We start from the raw sequence: 13,206 nt of genomic DNA, 5'->3' as shown, positions 1-13,206 counted from the left end.
GCGACGGCTGCATCGCCGGTTTTCCTGTCAGTTTTCAAGCCTGTTAATGCTGCGCTGCAGTGAGAGAAGGGAGGGGCTGACGTTCAGGCCCTGTGTCTAGGGCGACACAGAGGCAACGCTTCAGCCCACCGCTGTCATTCTCAAAGCACGGGCTGTACATCTCGCCCCCTCCCTGCATCTGTCAAAAGCATTCGCCACCATCTAATACCTGTTCTGCACTTGTCTTACCTTTAGGAGCGCCTCGAAATTATTTTCAACAGCATGTACATACCCCCGTGTTAGGTTTTCAAAAATGAAAAGGAGGTAGGCCAAGTCCCTTGCGCATGCAGCTGAATTGGGGATAGCACTAAATAGTAATACTCTTACCCAGTTTTATTTTTCATTAATACAGTCCCTGGTTGCTAAAAGACCCCTTCTAAGAACACGCGACATTAAAAATTAAGATAAGCCTGTTAAAATCTATATTGGCTAAAACATCCTTTAGCTCCAATTACAATATATGAAAAATGTAGAGTAAACAGAATATAGACAAAAGGGAATACAAATAAATTAGTATCTAGAAGGGCCAAGTACAAAACTCTCCCCGAATATTTGTTTCATTTCATACTTAAAAACCTTAGTCTAAAAGAAGAGAGAAGGAAATGTAAATAAATTGCTCCACTTCTGTCATCAACATGATCTATGTAACTTCTGTTCTTGCTTCTCCGTTAGATCAAAGTCATGATGCACTTGAAACTGCCAGCTTTTTTAGATGGTCCATGAATACCTGGAGACTAACATCATCTGTCAAGATCGGAGCTCCCGATTCCTGCAGAAAAATAAAAAAATGAGCCTAAAATAGTACTGTTAACACTGGGGATTAACTGAAAGCAAATCAGATGTCAGCACTCTGAACTAACTGCCCACTGAATCAACCACCTTTTTTTCCTGCAAAGGACAGATCGAGTGCAAAAGATGCTACTCTTTGGCAACAGCACTGACACTATCCTCTAGTGCCATCTGAACTACTCGAAAAAAGAAAGTCTCTTCTTTCTAAAGCATTAGGAGTTCTGTTGCCCAAAACTCTACACAAACAAGATAAAAAAAGAGGATATAGAAGTCTAGTATTCTCAGATAAATTAGATCTATATGTATCCATACGCTAGTTACTTTTTCTAGAGAACTACACTGTGACCTAACAGTTTTAAATCAGATTTGTAGGGAAGGGTGAAAATAAATTTCTACATCAGGTCATCTGAAACTTGTAAGAGTATATTCTACATCAGATTAGCTGCTTCCTTCAGTAGCAGCCACCACAGAAAATCCTCCTGCTCTGCCTGTGCCCCACGTGTAGCTGGGATACAGGAAGGGAGATCAAAGGGGCAAAGCACTCCTTGTGGAGACCACTCATCTGCTGCCATCAAGCTGCTGAGGTACTGAGCTTGTTGTGGCAGCACCTCTATTTGGACAGATGTTCCTTGGATCCATTGAGAAAAAGCCCTAAAGTCAACTGGATTTTACTGAAAATTTGGGGGGGATTCAGTACAAGAACAGGAACATGAGTTTAGTCATCCAGGCTTGAAAACTGTATTCTGACCATCCCGTCTTCTAGCGCTCCCCACCAGTACTGTTTATCTTATCAACAACCATGGACTTCAATAAGCAGGTTGAATAGAAATCTAACCTGCCTAAGCTTTAGGGACAAATCTAACAAATCAGTTCTGTCTTTTAAAATGCTACAACTACTGCAGTCTCAGCTGGTAATTCCATTATCAGATCCTTTGGTACACAGAAATAACCTTGTTTCCTTGCACCGCAAAGCACTGTAAGATTTTCAAATCCAGACACAGATGTCTGCAAAAAGCTCTTAGGTAAGAAACAGAGGACAAATGTAACCTGCCCACGGTTTGCGGCCATGTGTTGAAACAGGACGGCTACTGCATAGACAAATATGTAAGTGTACATTTTACAGTATTCCCAAACATGAGCAGCTCTTCCATTGCTTACCTGTCCCCAGGCATAGAGGTTGTTGTGGGTCTGAGAAGGGTTCACTTTAGACAAGAGGAACCGGGCCTATTAAGACAAAACATTAGAGAAGTAGTTTTGTAAAAGGACAGACCTGTTGGCTCCCTCAAGACTTCTTACCACCTTAGATACATGACTAGCAATGTTCCTCTGCTTTTGCAAGCAAGGTACTAATTTAACTTAAACAGCTTTCAAGTCCAGAAACAGCCCTGCTCCACAGACAATTTTTTGCTGGACTTAAAAGCAAGCATCTGCTTACTTTGAATGGTCGTGTGTTCTGCAAGGATAAATAAGGGATACTATGACTCCACTGTGACTCCCATAGGGCAGAGACAACAGTATTGCTTAAATGCCTTACAATTTTACAAATTGCTTTGCAAGAAACAATATTCAGGAACCTTATAACAGAATAAGGTTGAGGAAGAAACCTTGGGGGAGGGAAAGGGGGGAATCAAGTTAAAAACTCTGGGCGCTTTCCTATCCTCTCAAAATGAGAGCAGGAATTCGTGCTGGTTGCGCTCCCTCCCCTGCTATTACTTCGGAGTTAGTTTACCACAAGGTGGTGTCAGTACTCTGTGGGCACCTCTATTTGGAAAAGGAAAACATGATCTCTCAACTCTCTCCAAGGGGCACGGAGTGCTCTGCTACAGCAAGGGGCACTCGCCTGGCAGGGCAGCTCTGGTTCCATGCGACACGGGCATGTCGCCAGCACTGTTGCATGCCCCTCTCTGCTCTTTGGAAAAGAGGTCAGTGGAGAATCAGCGTTAACACTGTCGCATCAGAAATTAATACCAAATTTTTGTTTTGGAGCATCAGTTCCTGCATCTTCACTGCTACAAACAAGCCAGACACAGACAAGCACTGCGCAACTGCAATTCCAGGAAGAACAAAAATAGGAACTATTTTATATCCTCATTCGGCATGAGAATAAAGGAACAGATGGTCAATCATTTAGTATTTTCAAGGTACCTAACAATACGTACCTAACAATTGCAGTAGCTTACTGTCCTAGCAAGCTCACTCCACTCCCTGTCTTGGGTAAGTTTAGATACATAGCCAAATCATTTCCTTCCCACCTCTTTGGGGAATAAAAAGATAATTAAGCTGGCTTTTTCAGTTTTTTTTTCCATCCTCAGATTTCAAAAGCATATGCAGCGAGTGACTGACTTATTAAAAGACAATGTTGTAGTAAGAGCTCATGAGAAAATATGCAAGCTCTATACTTTGAAGAGCTAAATTACCACTGTATTTAACTTACAGAACCATCCTTTTAGTAAAGCAGAAAAAGACAGGTATTTGCCCTATTCAACAACAGAAGGAGTTCCTCGATAAACCTCCTTACCTGACTGCCCCCATGTTCAGTGTGGATGTAACGCGGCATTGGGAATCTAGTCTGCAAGATTTCCTGGGCGTCATCCAGTGGGGCTTGCAGTAGGTGCTTGAAGTTTTCATATTCAGGCATGTCTTGGTAACCAGCTTTCTGCCACTGTGCAATAGTCTATTGACGGGACAGGGAGGAAATGAAAAAATAGTAGAGATGTCTGCAGGCCTCCCCTTTTTAACCTGCACGTCTTAAGGCAGCGGAACGTTACGTGTACTTCTGCTTATAGCACAGGGCAAACACACACTTTCACTACTCTGGCAATAACATTATTTAGTTTCTGTCTGTTCCTGAATTTAAGAACAGGCACTCAACACAAAAGCTGGTAGCAGTTTGTGCAGTGCAAGAACAATTCATTGAAAGTGATCTTCAAGCCCTTATGTTTCAGCCTGCGCCAACAGAGAAACACAAAGCATTTATAAATCACTGACGTTTTGAATCTGACTTGGCTTTTTCAGAAGCAGCCATTGCCTTACACTATTTTCAAGGTACCTAACAATATGTACCTAACAATTGCAGATCACACACTTAGCTCTTCCTTTGTCTAAGTTTTACTGCAACAGTAGGTAGAAACTGTTGAAGTTAACTCTGGAAGATTTATTGCCATTGCTGACACAAGTGTTCAACTCCTGTTCACAACAACTGGGTATCCCTGCTCACTTCTCAAAGGGAACAAATCCTATACGGAGTGAAGTTGGGAGCTAATGGAGCTGCTGCAAACTATCATGCCAAACTTCAAGCATTCTAATAGCAGTCGTTAAATGAAGTAGCTTAGTTCAAAAACAAAGGGAAGAGCTAAAATGCCTCCCAAAAAGTTTTCACTAATAGTAACGTTTGACCATAAACCAAAATGGGTTTATTTAAACTACTCCAATCTGATGCCATGTTTAGGTAGAAGAAATTGGATAAGCGCCACTCCCCAAGCAGGATTATAAAGGACACGAGGGGGAAAAAGGCATCAAAGAACAGGGAGACTTCCAGAGAAAAAAGTGGAAAGCCAGCTTCCTCTTCATCCCTTACCCCATAACTACTTCAGGGTATGAGACATCTCCATTCTGCAGCTACAGTAGCATACCGCTCCCTTACAAAACCTGACAGGACTGAAATACAGATCTACAGGTCTGCATACTGAAGAGGCACTGGAAAGCCAAGGCTTTGGATACTGGTATAAATCTGGATGTTCAGAAGCAGCCAGTACCTAAGCGCTTACCTCAGTCACGATGGAAGGAATATAGGAGCAACTGTCAAAAATGTCCAATATTTAAAGGTAAAACTGGAAAAATTCCTAACTGATTTCTTTAAGAGCAGCACTATTTAAGTATCAAAACCCAGCAACCAAGTACGTCATGTATGTGAAAAATCAAACTGCAGCTCTCTACCCTGCTTAGTTTCAAGTTTCTCTGTCCTTTTCCAGGCATGGTAAGGGACCATCTTCATTACCAAGCTAACATGACAGTTATTCCTCAGTGCAGAATACATCCTTAGCAACTCCAGCAGGATTTTTTTGTTATGTTGGACTGTGTGGTAATTGTATGACAACTGGCAGCATGTATACGATGTCATTATGCTAGTGTGGGCTTTGCCAGCAGCTCATTTTATACTAACAGTGACACTGTCTGCGTGCATGGCAGGAGGGAGGGAGTGCAAACAGAGAAAGAGAACGTATTTCACTGTACCTCACCAAGGTAGATAACTATCTGGAAGAAAGTATCCATCAGTAGGATTCTGTCAGGAAGAATACTGCTGCTGTCCAAAAGCACAGGCTGGGGAAAATAAAGAAGAAAGTCAGGCATCGCTAAGCCCTCAGAACTGCATTAACCTTCATGGCTGGCCAAACAGCTTGCTCAGGCCTGCCCGTATAGATGTGACTCCACATCTATACGGCTTCTCAGTCCACGTGAACGCCTTGCAGAGCGCGGTCAGCCTCCTGCAGCATCACTGAATGGAGCAGCAGGTTATCAGCTACTGCATGAAGCGCAGGATGCAAGAGAGCAATTTCTATGGCTATCCAAGTTTAATTTGAAATGACCTTGAACAAAAGCACCTCAAGAATAATAAGGAATAACATGTGAACTCTGGCAAATGCTGCCAAGAAGGTTTCAAAGTGTTACTCCAGCAGCTTCTGCATTTCTTTCCTGCCAGACACACTCCTTTCACGGAAGCTGTCAGTACAAGGGAATCTGTGTCTGTCCATTGAATACTTGAACGTAGTTAAGCACTGCTGCATGAACAACTGAAAACAAGCAGCTGGTGGGAGATTATGACCTGGAAGGGCTGAGGCTTGCTGACTTACGCAGCAGAAATGGCAGCCTCTGGCAGAGAAGCAAAAGTGATACTGACAGCCGCAATATTCACCGGATGCTGGGGGGCGGGGGCTGTGGCTTGGCCGGGGAAGGGGGGGAAGGTTGTTTTTTGGGGGGTATTTTGGTGGTTTTGGGTTTTTTAATCAAAGCTGTAAGCTTACTGAAAACACAATTCATATTTTACATTGCCCCATTTCATCCTTTAATAATTACCTTGATTAAAAAAATATACGTAGGGGCCTTTTTGCTGAAATAGTGGTACTCTGACTGAATACTCATTATTTTGGATTGATCCACCTCTTCCTGTTGAACAGGGACTCACCTCAGGAGGTCCATGGAAAGAATAAGCATAAAGGATGGGCTGGATCATAATGAGAGACTGGGTCAGATCTTGCCTAGCAAAGTGGTGACGGTAGTAAGAAGATTCATCTGGACTGTTATTGAAGACCTGCAGGAATGGGGAGCGTCGCAGATGGAACATGAACTGCACCAGAAAGATGAGTGAGAAAAGAAATGTCAGCAAGTTGCCAAGGCTTCTGCATCCAAGTCCAATCTTTCTGAACAGCAAATTCTTTGGAAAAAGTCTACCCCTTATTAACTCCTGAGAGTCCTTCCCTTATCAGTCATTTGCAGCACTGAACTACAGGACCAGCCCACCAAATTAAAAAAGCATCCGCTCCTCCCCTCTTGAACCTGATAAATGGTACAAGATCTTTTATCATCACTGTCACTCATCCTTGCACACTTTTCCTACGGCTGTGGGAAGTGAAGTTCTTACCTGGGGATACAAAGAAAACGATTCTGACAATCTGAAGGAGTTGGGATCATCTTTGTTGTACTGTCCAAATTTCTGACACTGTTGGAAGCAAAATGGATACTTTGGTTGTCTCTCTCTCTCTTTTTTCTTTTTTTTTTTCTTTTCCCCCCCTTCTTTTTTTTTTCCTTTTTTCCAAATTAACACTTTTTTTTTTTTTTGGAAGGGTGGTCTTTTGGTTGTTTTTAAACACAGCAACCAAGGCACGAATGTGACAATAACAAGTAATATAAAATTTACAGGCTATTTTTCTTTAAGTCAGTGGTTTCTGTATCTTACTGGAATGAGAATGATGATTCAATCTATTTTTATATATATATTAAATCTAGATTTAAAATTATCTAAGAATGAAAGAAATAGTGCTTAATTAAATCAGGAATACTATGTTAGACCTAAGCTGCTTTGTACGCTATGAAACACTTCTGCAGCAACTCAACTTCCTTCTAGAGCAGCAGCAGACTGGCATTTCACTACCATTTCACTGAAAACAAGAAGCATCAACGGTTTTAGCAATTTAACTATAAAGAACTCCACAATCATTTCAGCATGCGGCATGCCCACGTGTGTTTTGGCGCTCAAATCTTTATTTGCTACTGGCCCTGTTTTTTCAGTGTCTGATGTGCCGCATCTGTTAGTATCAACTCCACATGGGTGTTTGGACAAAGCCAGAGCCGATTTAGGCAATTCAGGCTTGTGGAATTCAAAGAAACAGACAGTATGAATTTGCGGAAGTGATTACTGCCCTGAACTCAGCACCAGTGAGCCCACATCTGAGTAGTGTGTCCAGTTTTGGGCTCCCTGTGGATATACTGGAGTGAGTTTAGCAGAGGCCACCAAGACTGTCAGGGGCTGGAGCACCTCATGTAGAAAGAGAGGCTGAAGAAGCTTGGTATGTTCAGCCTGGTGAAAAGCGGGATCAGGGAGTCATACCCCTGTCTACAGCTACCCAGTGGGTTGCTGGAGAAATGGAAATTCTGATGGAGGCAGGAGAAAAGAAAAGAAAAAAAAAAAAAAAAAAAAAAAAAAAAAAAAAAAAAAAAAATCACAGTGACTGTGATCAAACATTGGAACAGGTTGTCAAGAGAAGCAAGAGAAACTCCATCTTTGGAGATCTTCAAAACTCAACTGAACAAGACCTGGAGCAACCTGCTCTAATTTCAAAGCTGGCCCTATTTTGAGCAGGGGAGTTGAACCAGAGACTTCCAGAGGTCCCTTCCCACCTGCGCTATTCTGTGTTTCACTATCACTTCTTTAATCGCAGGTTTAACCCTTTCAGCATGACGAGATGTTTACCTACCCTGATCACAGTGGCTTCTGAGCTATTGTGTACTACAACCATGGGACTGTGATCAGAGCACAAATGAAGCAAGTCAATCTGGAAAAAGAATGGCGTTTTCATTTCCAGAGACCATTGTTACTAAAATCAAGAACACACCCAACTGCAGCCTATTGGTCTTACCAGTCTGATCAGCTGTCTGTCCAGCCATCGCAGAACATCAGGTCCCTCCTCAGATTCAGCTCTGTACACTCCCAGTCGTGCCATCAGCACAGCAGCTGCTTCCTGGTCAAACGCAGCTTCTATATGCTGGAGTTGACTCTGTGCATCTGCCCAACTATAGGGTTAGTAAAGGGTTAGTGCTACATGCATTTACCTTCAGCAAAACCCAAACCAGATTCAGCCTCCCTGTGCCAGATACCCTGCGGCCCACGCATGCAACAAAAAGCTAGAAAAATTCCAGCACAGACTGCGGCTTAAGTTCTGCCATTCTGCCGAAGAACTGGCAGGAGATACTCACTTTCTGGCTATGGTAGTGACACGAATGCGTTTCTGCGTACTGGAGTGTTGATACTGAGTGACAAACTGCACTGCCCCTCTGCCTCCCTGAGGTATTGGTGCGTTGTGCTGCAAATGAAACAACGTAAGCCTTCAAAACGGGCTGGCTTTTCCGTAACTCTGTACACTACAGAGAACTCCAGGGCACCATTTGAGCAATCATAGAATAAGTACAAGCTAGAGATGGACTAGAGAAGAGACACATATCTGTTAGTGTTGTGTTTTCCAGCAGCCCTCAGAGTCAATTGGTGCTGGGCCCATTTAATATTGTGCATGACACTTCCTCAGCTTGTTCCTTAAAGGATGGCAGCAACTTATCATCTCTACAGCAATGAACATAATAATGGCAGTACGAGGTCTGAGCAAAGGTCCTGCGAGTCCACCATCCTATTCCCAACAGTAACAAGCCCACACAGCAGAGAAGAGAAAGAGACACACAGGTGGAATAGAATTCCTTTGGGGTAGCCTTCCTAGCTTCTAGCTGCCACATGTTCAGAAACTTCCCCAGCCAAAGATGCTTCTGAGCCATCAAGTTATTACAACTTGGAGGACCAACTCTCCAAGAATTTTAAGGTATTTATACTTTTATTCTCCACAGCACCTACTGGCAAAAAGACAATTTATTCTTTGTTAAATAAATACCATAGGAAGAAGACAAGGAAAGAATGCAGGTTTTGTACAGACAAAAAATATTAGGCAGTTTATGCATATGAAAACAACCTCTGAGACTATTTCTTTGGCACAAAACGCTTGGTTGCTTTGCAACCATTCATCTGCAACACAGGGGACGTCATTGCATTTCCTGGCCCTGTTACAAACAAATACTGGCATGAAAAAAAGACGATAAAAAAAAAAAAAAAGAGAAGCCAGGACTGACCTGATTTACCACTTCAAAGTAAATGGCCAGAGTTGTGCTGGGATCCAGACTACAAATTTTCCATTGAGATGTGCCTCCAATTCCAAGCTCCTGCACAGAATCGAAAAGAAAGCAGCATTTTTGTCTCCAGCAGCCCATAAGGCAAGCTTGTGTTAAATTCTGATCAGCGGTACAAGTCACGGCAGGCCTTCTAGACTTATTTTTTGGGTGTGAATGAAATTACTGAAGGACATACAGTTAAAAGCAAGCCTTATGGGGCAAGAATTTAGTCTAGGAAAGACTGTCTTTTACTAGGGGTGTTTCCAAATTGTTCTTCTTGAAAACTCTTGACATTCTAGCTGAGCTGTAGGTCTAGACAGACACTTTGCACTGTTTATTTCCTTCTTTAATAAAGATTTTTCCACGTTAGAAACTTACGTTTTCAGAGACACATGGCCCTTTAGCATTCAGGGATATGCATGGTCCAATAGCTCCTGCAATTTTCAGCTCTCTAGAGAAAAAAAGACGATAAAAAACAGTTGTGTGTTTTTTTGTTGTTTGGGTTTTTTTTAAATCAAGTCAGTCAAATAGAATACACACAGACTAAATCAGCTTTGATCACATGATGCGTACACATGGCTGTCAGGGAAAGTATCTCTCAGTACTTTCCCAAATCACCTAGTGCTAGAGAATCTACATAGTCACATTTTAATATGAAGACATATTTATAGTGACCAGGAGAGAGTATGAAATGTTCCTTGCTGAGCAAGAAGAGGCTGAGCTCAGCTGCCTTTTTTTTTTTTTTAAAAAAAACAAAACACAAATTTAATAAGCTTTCAAATAAAAATCCCTCCACTCACTCCAGTGCGGTGCTTCTCCCAAAACAGGCACTATGGCTGACCTCAAAACATGTAGAATTTTCTACACCCCAGATACTTAATTTGAATGAACAGCACTTGTATTTCCCAGTTAATGTCATCCAATGAAACTAATCTCTCACCTTCACGTCCAAACTTGCACCAAAAGCCATCCGAAATTCCCCATTGAACCCTTTGTTAAATACCCGCTGGAAGGTCTGCTTGAAGAGAGAAGTGTTGAAGGAGTCTCCCATCACCATGTGTCCTCTGGGAAAGAAAAAAACAATACACAAAGGAACTGAAGCAACTGGGAACTAGAAGTAAAGCACAAAGGATACATTCCTCCAACTCTCATGCACGCAAACACATGCAGAAAGTGTTTTAAAGCATGCCTTTGCATAGGTGGAATTCACATCAGGGAACACAGATTCATGGATGCCTCCTCCGAAGCCAGACAAGTTAATGCTCCATCTTTGCCAGCTTGCTTTCTCAACTGTATTTCTAGCTCCTTAAAAATGCTCATGTTAGAAGCCTCTCAACCCAGAAAAGAGCTTTGCTCAGCCTGCTTCCCCTGGGCAGGGCTGGGTGCACGTCTGGAACCACCCACACTACCAACAGGATGGCTGCACCGCCGCAGCATGAAGACGGGTGCAGGGGTCTGTGCTGTGTCTCCCCTAAGTGCTTTGGTAAACCCAGGCCTGATCGGATGGGGCTTAGTAACACAACCAAAGGGTCAAACAATCTCTCTTCCGCTTACTGAGGATTATGTGATTATTTACAAATACCTTGCATTGCCCAAACCATTCTTTGGTCCCTAGACGCAGCAGACTTAAAATGGCCAATAAAAGACATGATGAGTGCCTAACAGGCCCAATTTAGCACACAGCCTTCCTCACAGAGACCATAAGGTTTTCATCAATATGGAACACGGACATTTACCCCTTAGAGATGTCACTTAAAACTAGATCCAGGGAAGCCAAGAATCCCTGGAGAAAGTGCAAGTGAGCTGTTCAGCAGAGAAAATCTTGCCCACACAAGGAAAGCTTCTACCCACCATGCCCGAAGCTCTGCTCTTCTGATGGCACTTCAGTCATGCACACACCACAAAGCACGGCATCTCTATCCCGTCAATTCTAGAAAGGATATTTGCTATCTCCCAAGTAGGCAGAAAGCATTTGCAAAAGACATGTTGCAGCATGCTTTAGAATACCTTTCTCAAAGCAGGACATCGAGTTTTCTACCAGCAGTGCTAATTCACCTGCTGTTTTGAGACTTTAGAAATGTGGACTGGGAGCAGGGGAGGTTTGCCATATAATTCCTGGCAAATTCAAACAACAGTTTAGAACAGAACGATAGAAATCTCACCCTTTTGCCCTGACAGCAAACTTAACTGCTTTCTGAACCATTCTTCCCCTCAAAAAAAAAAAAAACAGGTGCCAACTTTGTGCTCTCCTGCTATGAACATACCCGGTGAGGTTTGCACAACACTTCATCTCTAGCAGTCCAGTCTGATCCAGGGCGCAGGCATAGATGTCGATGCAATGCCCGTTGGCTGCAGCGCGATTAGCCAGAGTCTCATAGTGCTGGGGAAAACATACACGGTGTTTAGGATGCCGCAATGGGCAATTTTTCTTCTGCTCTCCAGCTGAGGCCAACATGTGAAACATGAAGTACAAATGAAGCAATTACCAGTGCTGCAGTAAGAAAACAGCTGTTTACTCTTACTGCTCTGCTGGAGCACACTTCTCCCTCCTAGGATGTTTGCACTTGGATGAGCTTGAGTTGCATGTTGCAAATACAGAGAGTGCATGAATTGCATGGGATCTTTGTCTGTGATAACCTAGTGGAGACCCAAAGGTTCCAGGTGATAGTTAAGAGAACAGGTGTCATACTGCTTCCTCTAAGCTGACAGGCACATTTCATGCCTGACATTTTAACTATTTTAACTGTTGTTTCATATGCCAGGAAGACAAAGAAGGCTTTCTGGAAGTGACCAATTCTTGGAAGGCAGTTTTTTTCCTCCCCGGGAGGAGACGCAATGATGTTGATGAACAAACTCTCCACACACCATCAGCTAAGAAACAACACTGAAATACTTCTTTCTCTGAGAAGGCACAAGACTGTGCTCGAGAAGTAACTAGGAGGAAGTCTTTTTTATCCTTCCCTTGACCGTTCTCACAATTTAACATACACAAAAAGCTCAGGCACTTCAAGGACAATCATGCAAGTATCTGGACATACTGTTCCCGCATCAAGAGAATGGAATATGTTTGTTCCCTGGGGAAGGACATTGGACAGCTGTCAAGATACCAGTGTATGTAGGTTTGTATTATGCCCTTTCCCCCATTCAGTGTTCTGACACAATATTCAGTTTTTGTTTTTAAACACACCCACAGCAGGCACTAGCACCTACTTTGGTGGCCTTCTTCATGAACCTTGCATTGTCCTTCTCTATGTCGTGCCAAGAACGGATGGGTGTTTTCAGTTCATCTCCTACCACCATGCCTGGTCCTTGTGTTGGTGGCCCACCTGTAAACAGCATTATTCTGGCCCCTGTGTTTGGAAATGTGCCCTAAAATAAAAATGAAGACTTATATCAGAGAAAGAGTGAAAAAAAAAGTGGGAGAGACCGATTAAATGGCAACAATGCTTTCTTTAGAGAAGCGTCTGAATGTGTTTCTGCAATGTCATTAGGGACCTGTCTCATCTACAGGCCACCTTGATAAATAGCAATGCACTTCCTGACGGTTACAGCACTCTCAAGTTTAGACTCAATCTACGTCAAGCTTCACGTCTTCATAAGAGGAAGCAGGCAGTTTCTGTTCTTTTTACTTGTATCTTAGATGACCCTCAGATAAACCCAGTGCAGAGTATCACCTCCACATGGCAATACACACAGGAATCAGAGACCTTTAAACACTTGAATATTTTACCATTTAGAGGTAAACTCCCAGTTCACGCTACACCAGCTGGTGCTAATTCACATCAAATGTCAGTAGAGACAAATTGCACCTCTGCAGCCCAAGCTGCACTGACACCTGCACATGTCTCAGCAAAGACTGCCAGGTGCTTACTTTGACCAGCTCATCTCAAACAACAGCACTAAGAGTACCTCCAATAAGCCGACAGCAATCGAAAGAGCTACTCCAGTGGAACG

General features: G+C 42.9%; 1 protein-coding gene across 1 annotated transcript in view; it reads right to left on the bottom strand.

The window, feature by feature from the left end:
• Positions 1-557: 557 nt before the first annotated feature.
• Positions 558-13,206, bottom strand: part of SEC23B (Sec23 homolog B (S. cerevisiae)) — a 16,540-nt gene continuing 3,891 nt past the window's right edge. The window contains exons 6-19 of the mRNA XM_009329477.1: positions 13,162-13,206; positions 12,463-12,621; positions 11,517-11,632; positions 10,192-10,316; positions 9,631-9,710; positions 9,214-9,303; positions 8,299-8,405; positions 7,962-8,115; positions 6,467-6,544; positions 6,011-6,172; positions 5,062-5,148; positions 3,347-3,502; positions 1,987-2,052; positions 558-808 (exon numbers count right to left, since the gene is read on the bottom strand). The exon at positions 13,162-13,206 is cut by the window's right edge and continues 91 nt beyond it. Coding sequence (XP_009327752.1) covers positions 719-808; positions 1,987-2,052; positions 3,347-3,502; positions 5,062-5,148; positions 6,011-6,172; positions 6,467-6,544; positions 7,962-8,115; positions 8,299-8,405; positions 9,214-9,303; positions 9,631-9,710; positions 10,192-10,316; positions 11,517-11,632; positions 12,463-12,621; positions 13,162-13,206 — 1,515 coding nt within the window. The 3' untranslated portion in view covers positions 558-718. The remainder of the gene's footprint in view (positions 809-1,986; positions 2,053-3,346; positions 3,503-5,061; positions 5,149-6,010; positions 6,173-6,466; positions 6,545-7,961; positions 8,116-8,298; positions 8,406-9,213; positions 9,304-9,630; positions 9,711-10,191; positions 10,317-11,516; positions 11,633-12,462; positions 12,622-13,161) is intronic.

This window comes from Pygoscelis adeliae, unplaced genomic scaffold, assembly GCF_000699105.1.
Source record: "Pygoscelis adeliae isolate BGI_AS28 unplaced genomic scaffold, ASM69910v1 Scaffold118, whole genome shotgun sequence".
NCBI classification, from domain to species: Eukaryota; Metazoa; Chordata; class Aves; order Sphenisciformes; family Spheniscidae; genus Pygoscelis; species Pygoscelis adeliae.
The sequence above is the reverse complement of the archived record's forward strand: the minus strand, read 5'-3'. Positions and strand labels throughout refer to the sequence as shown.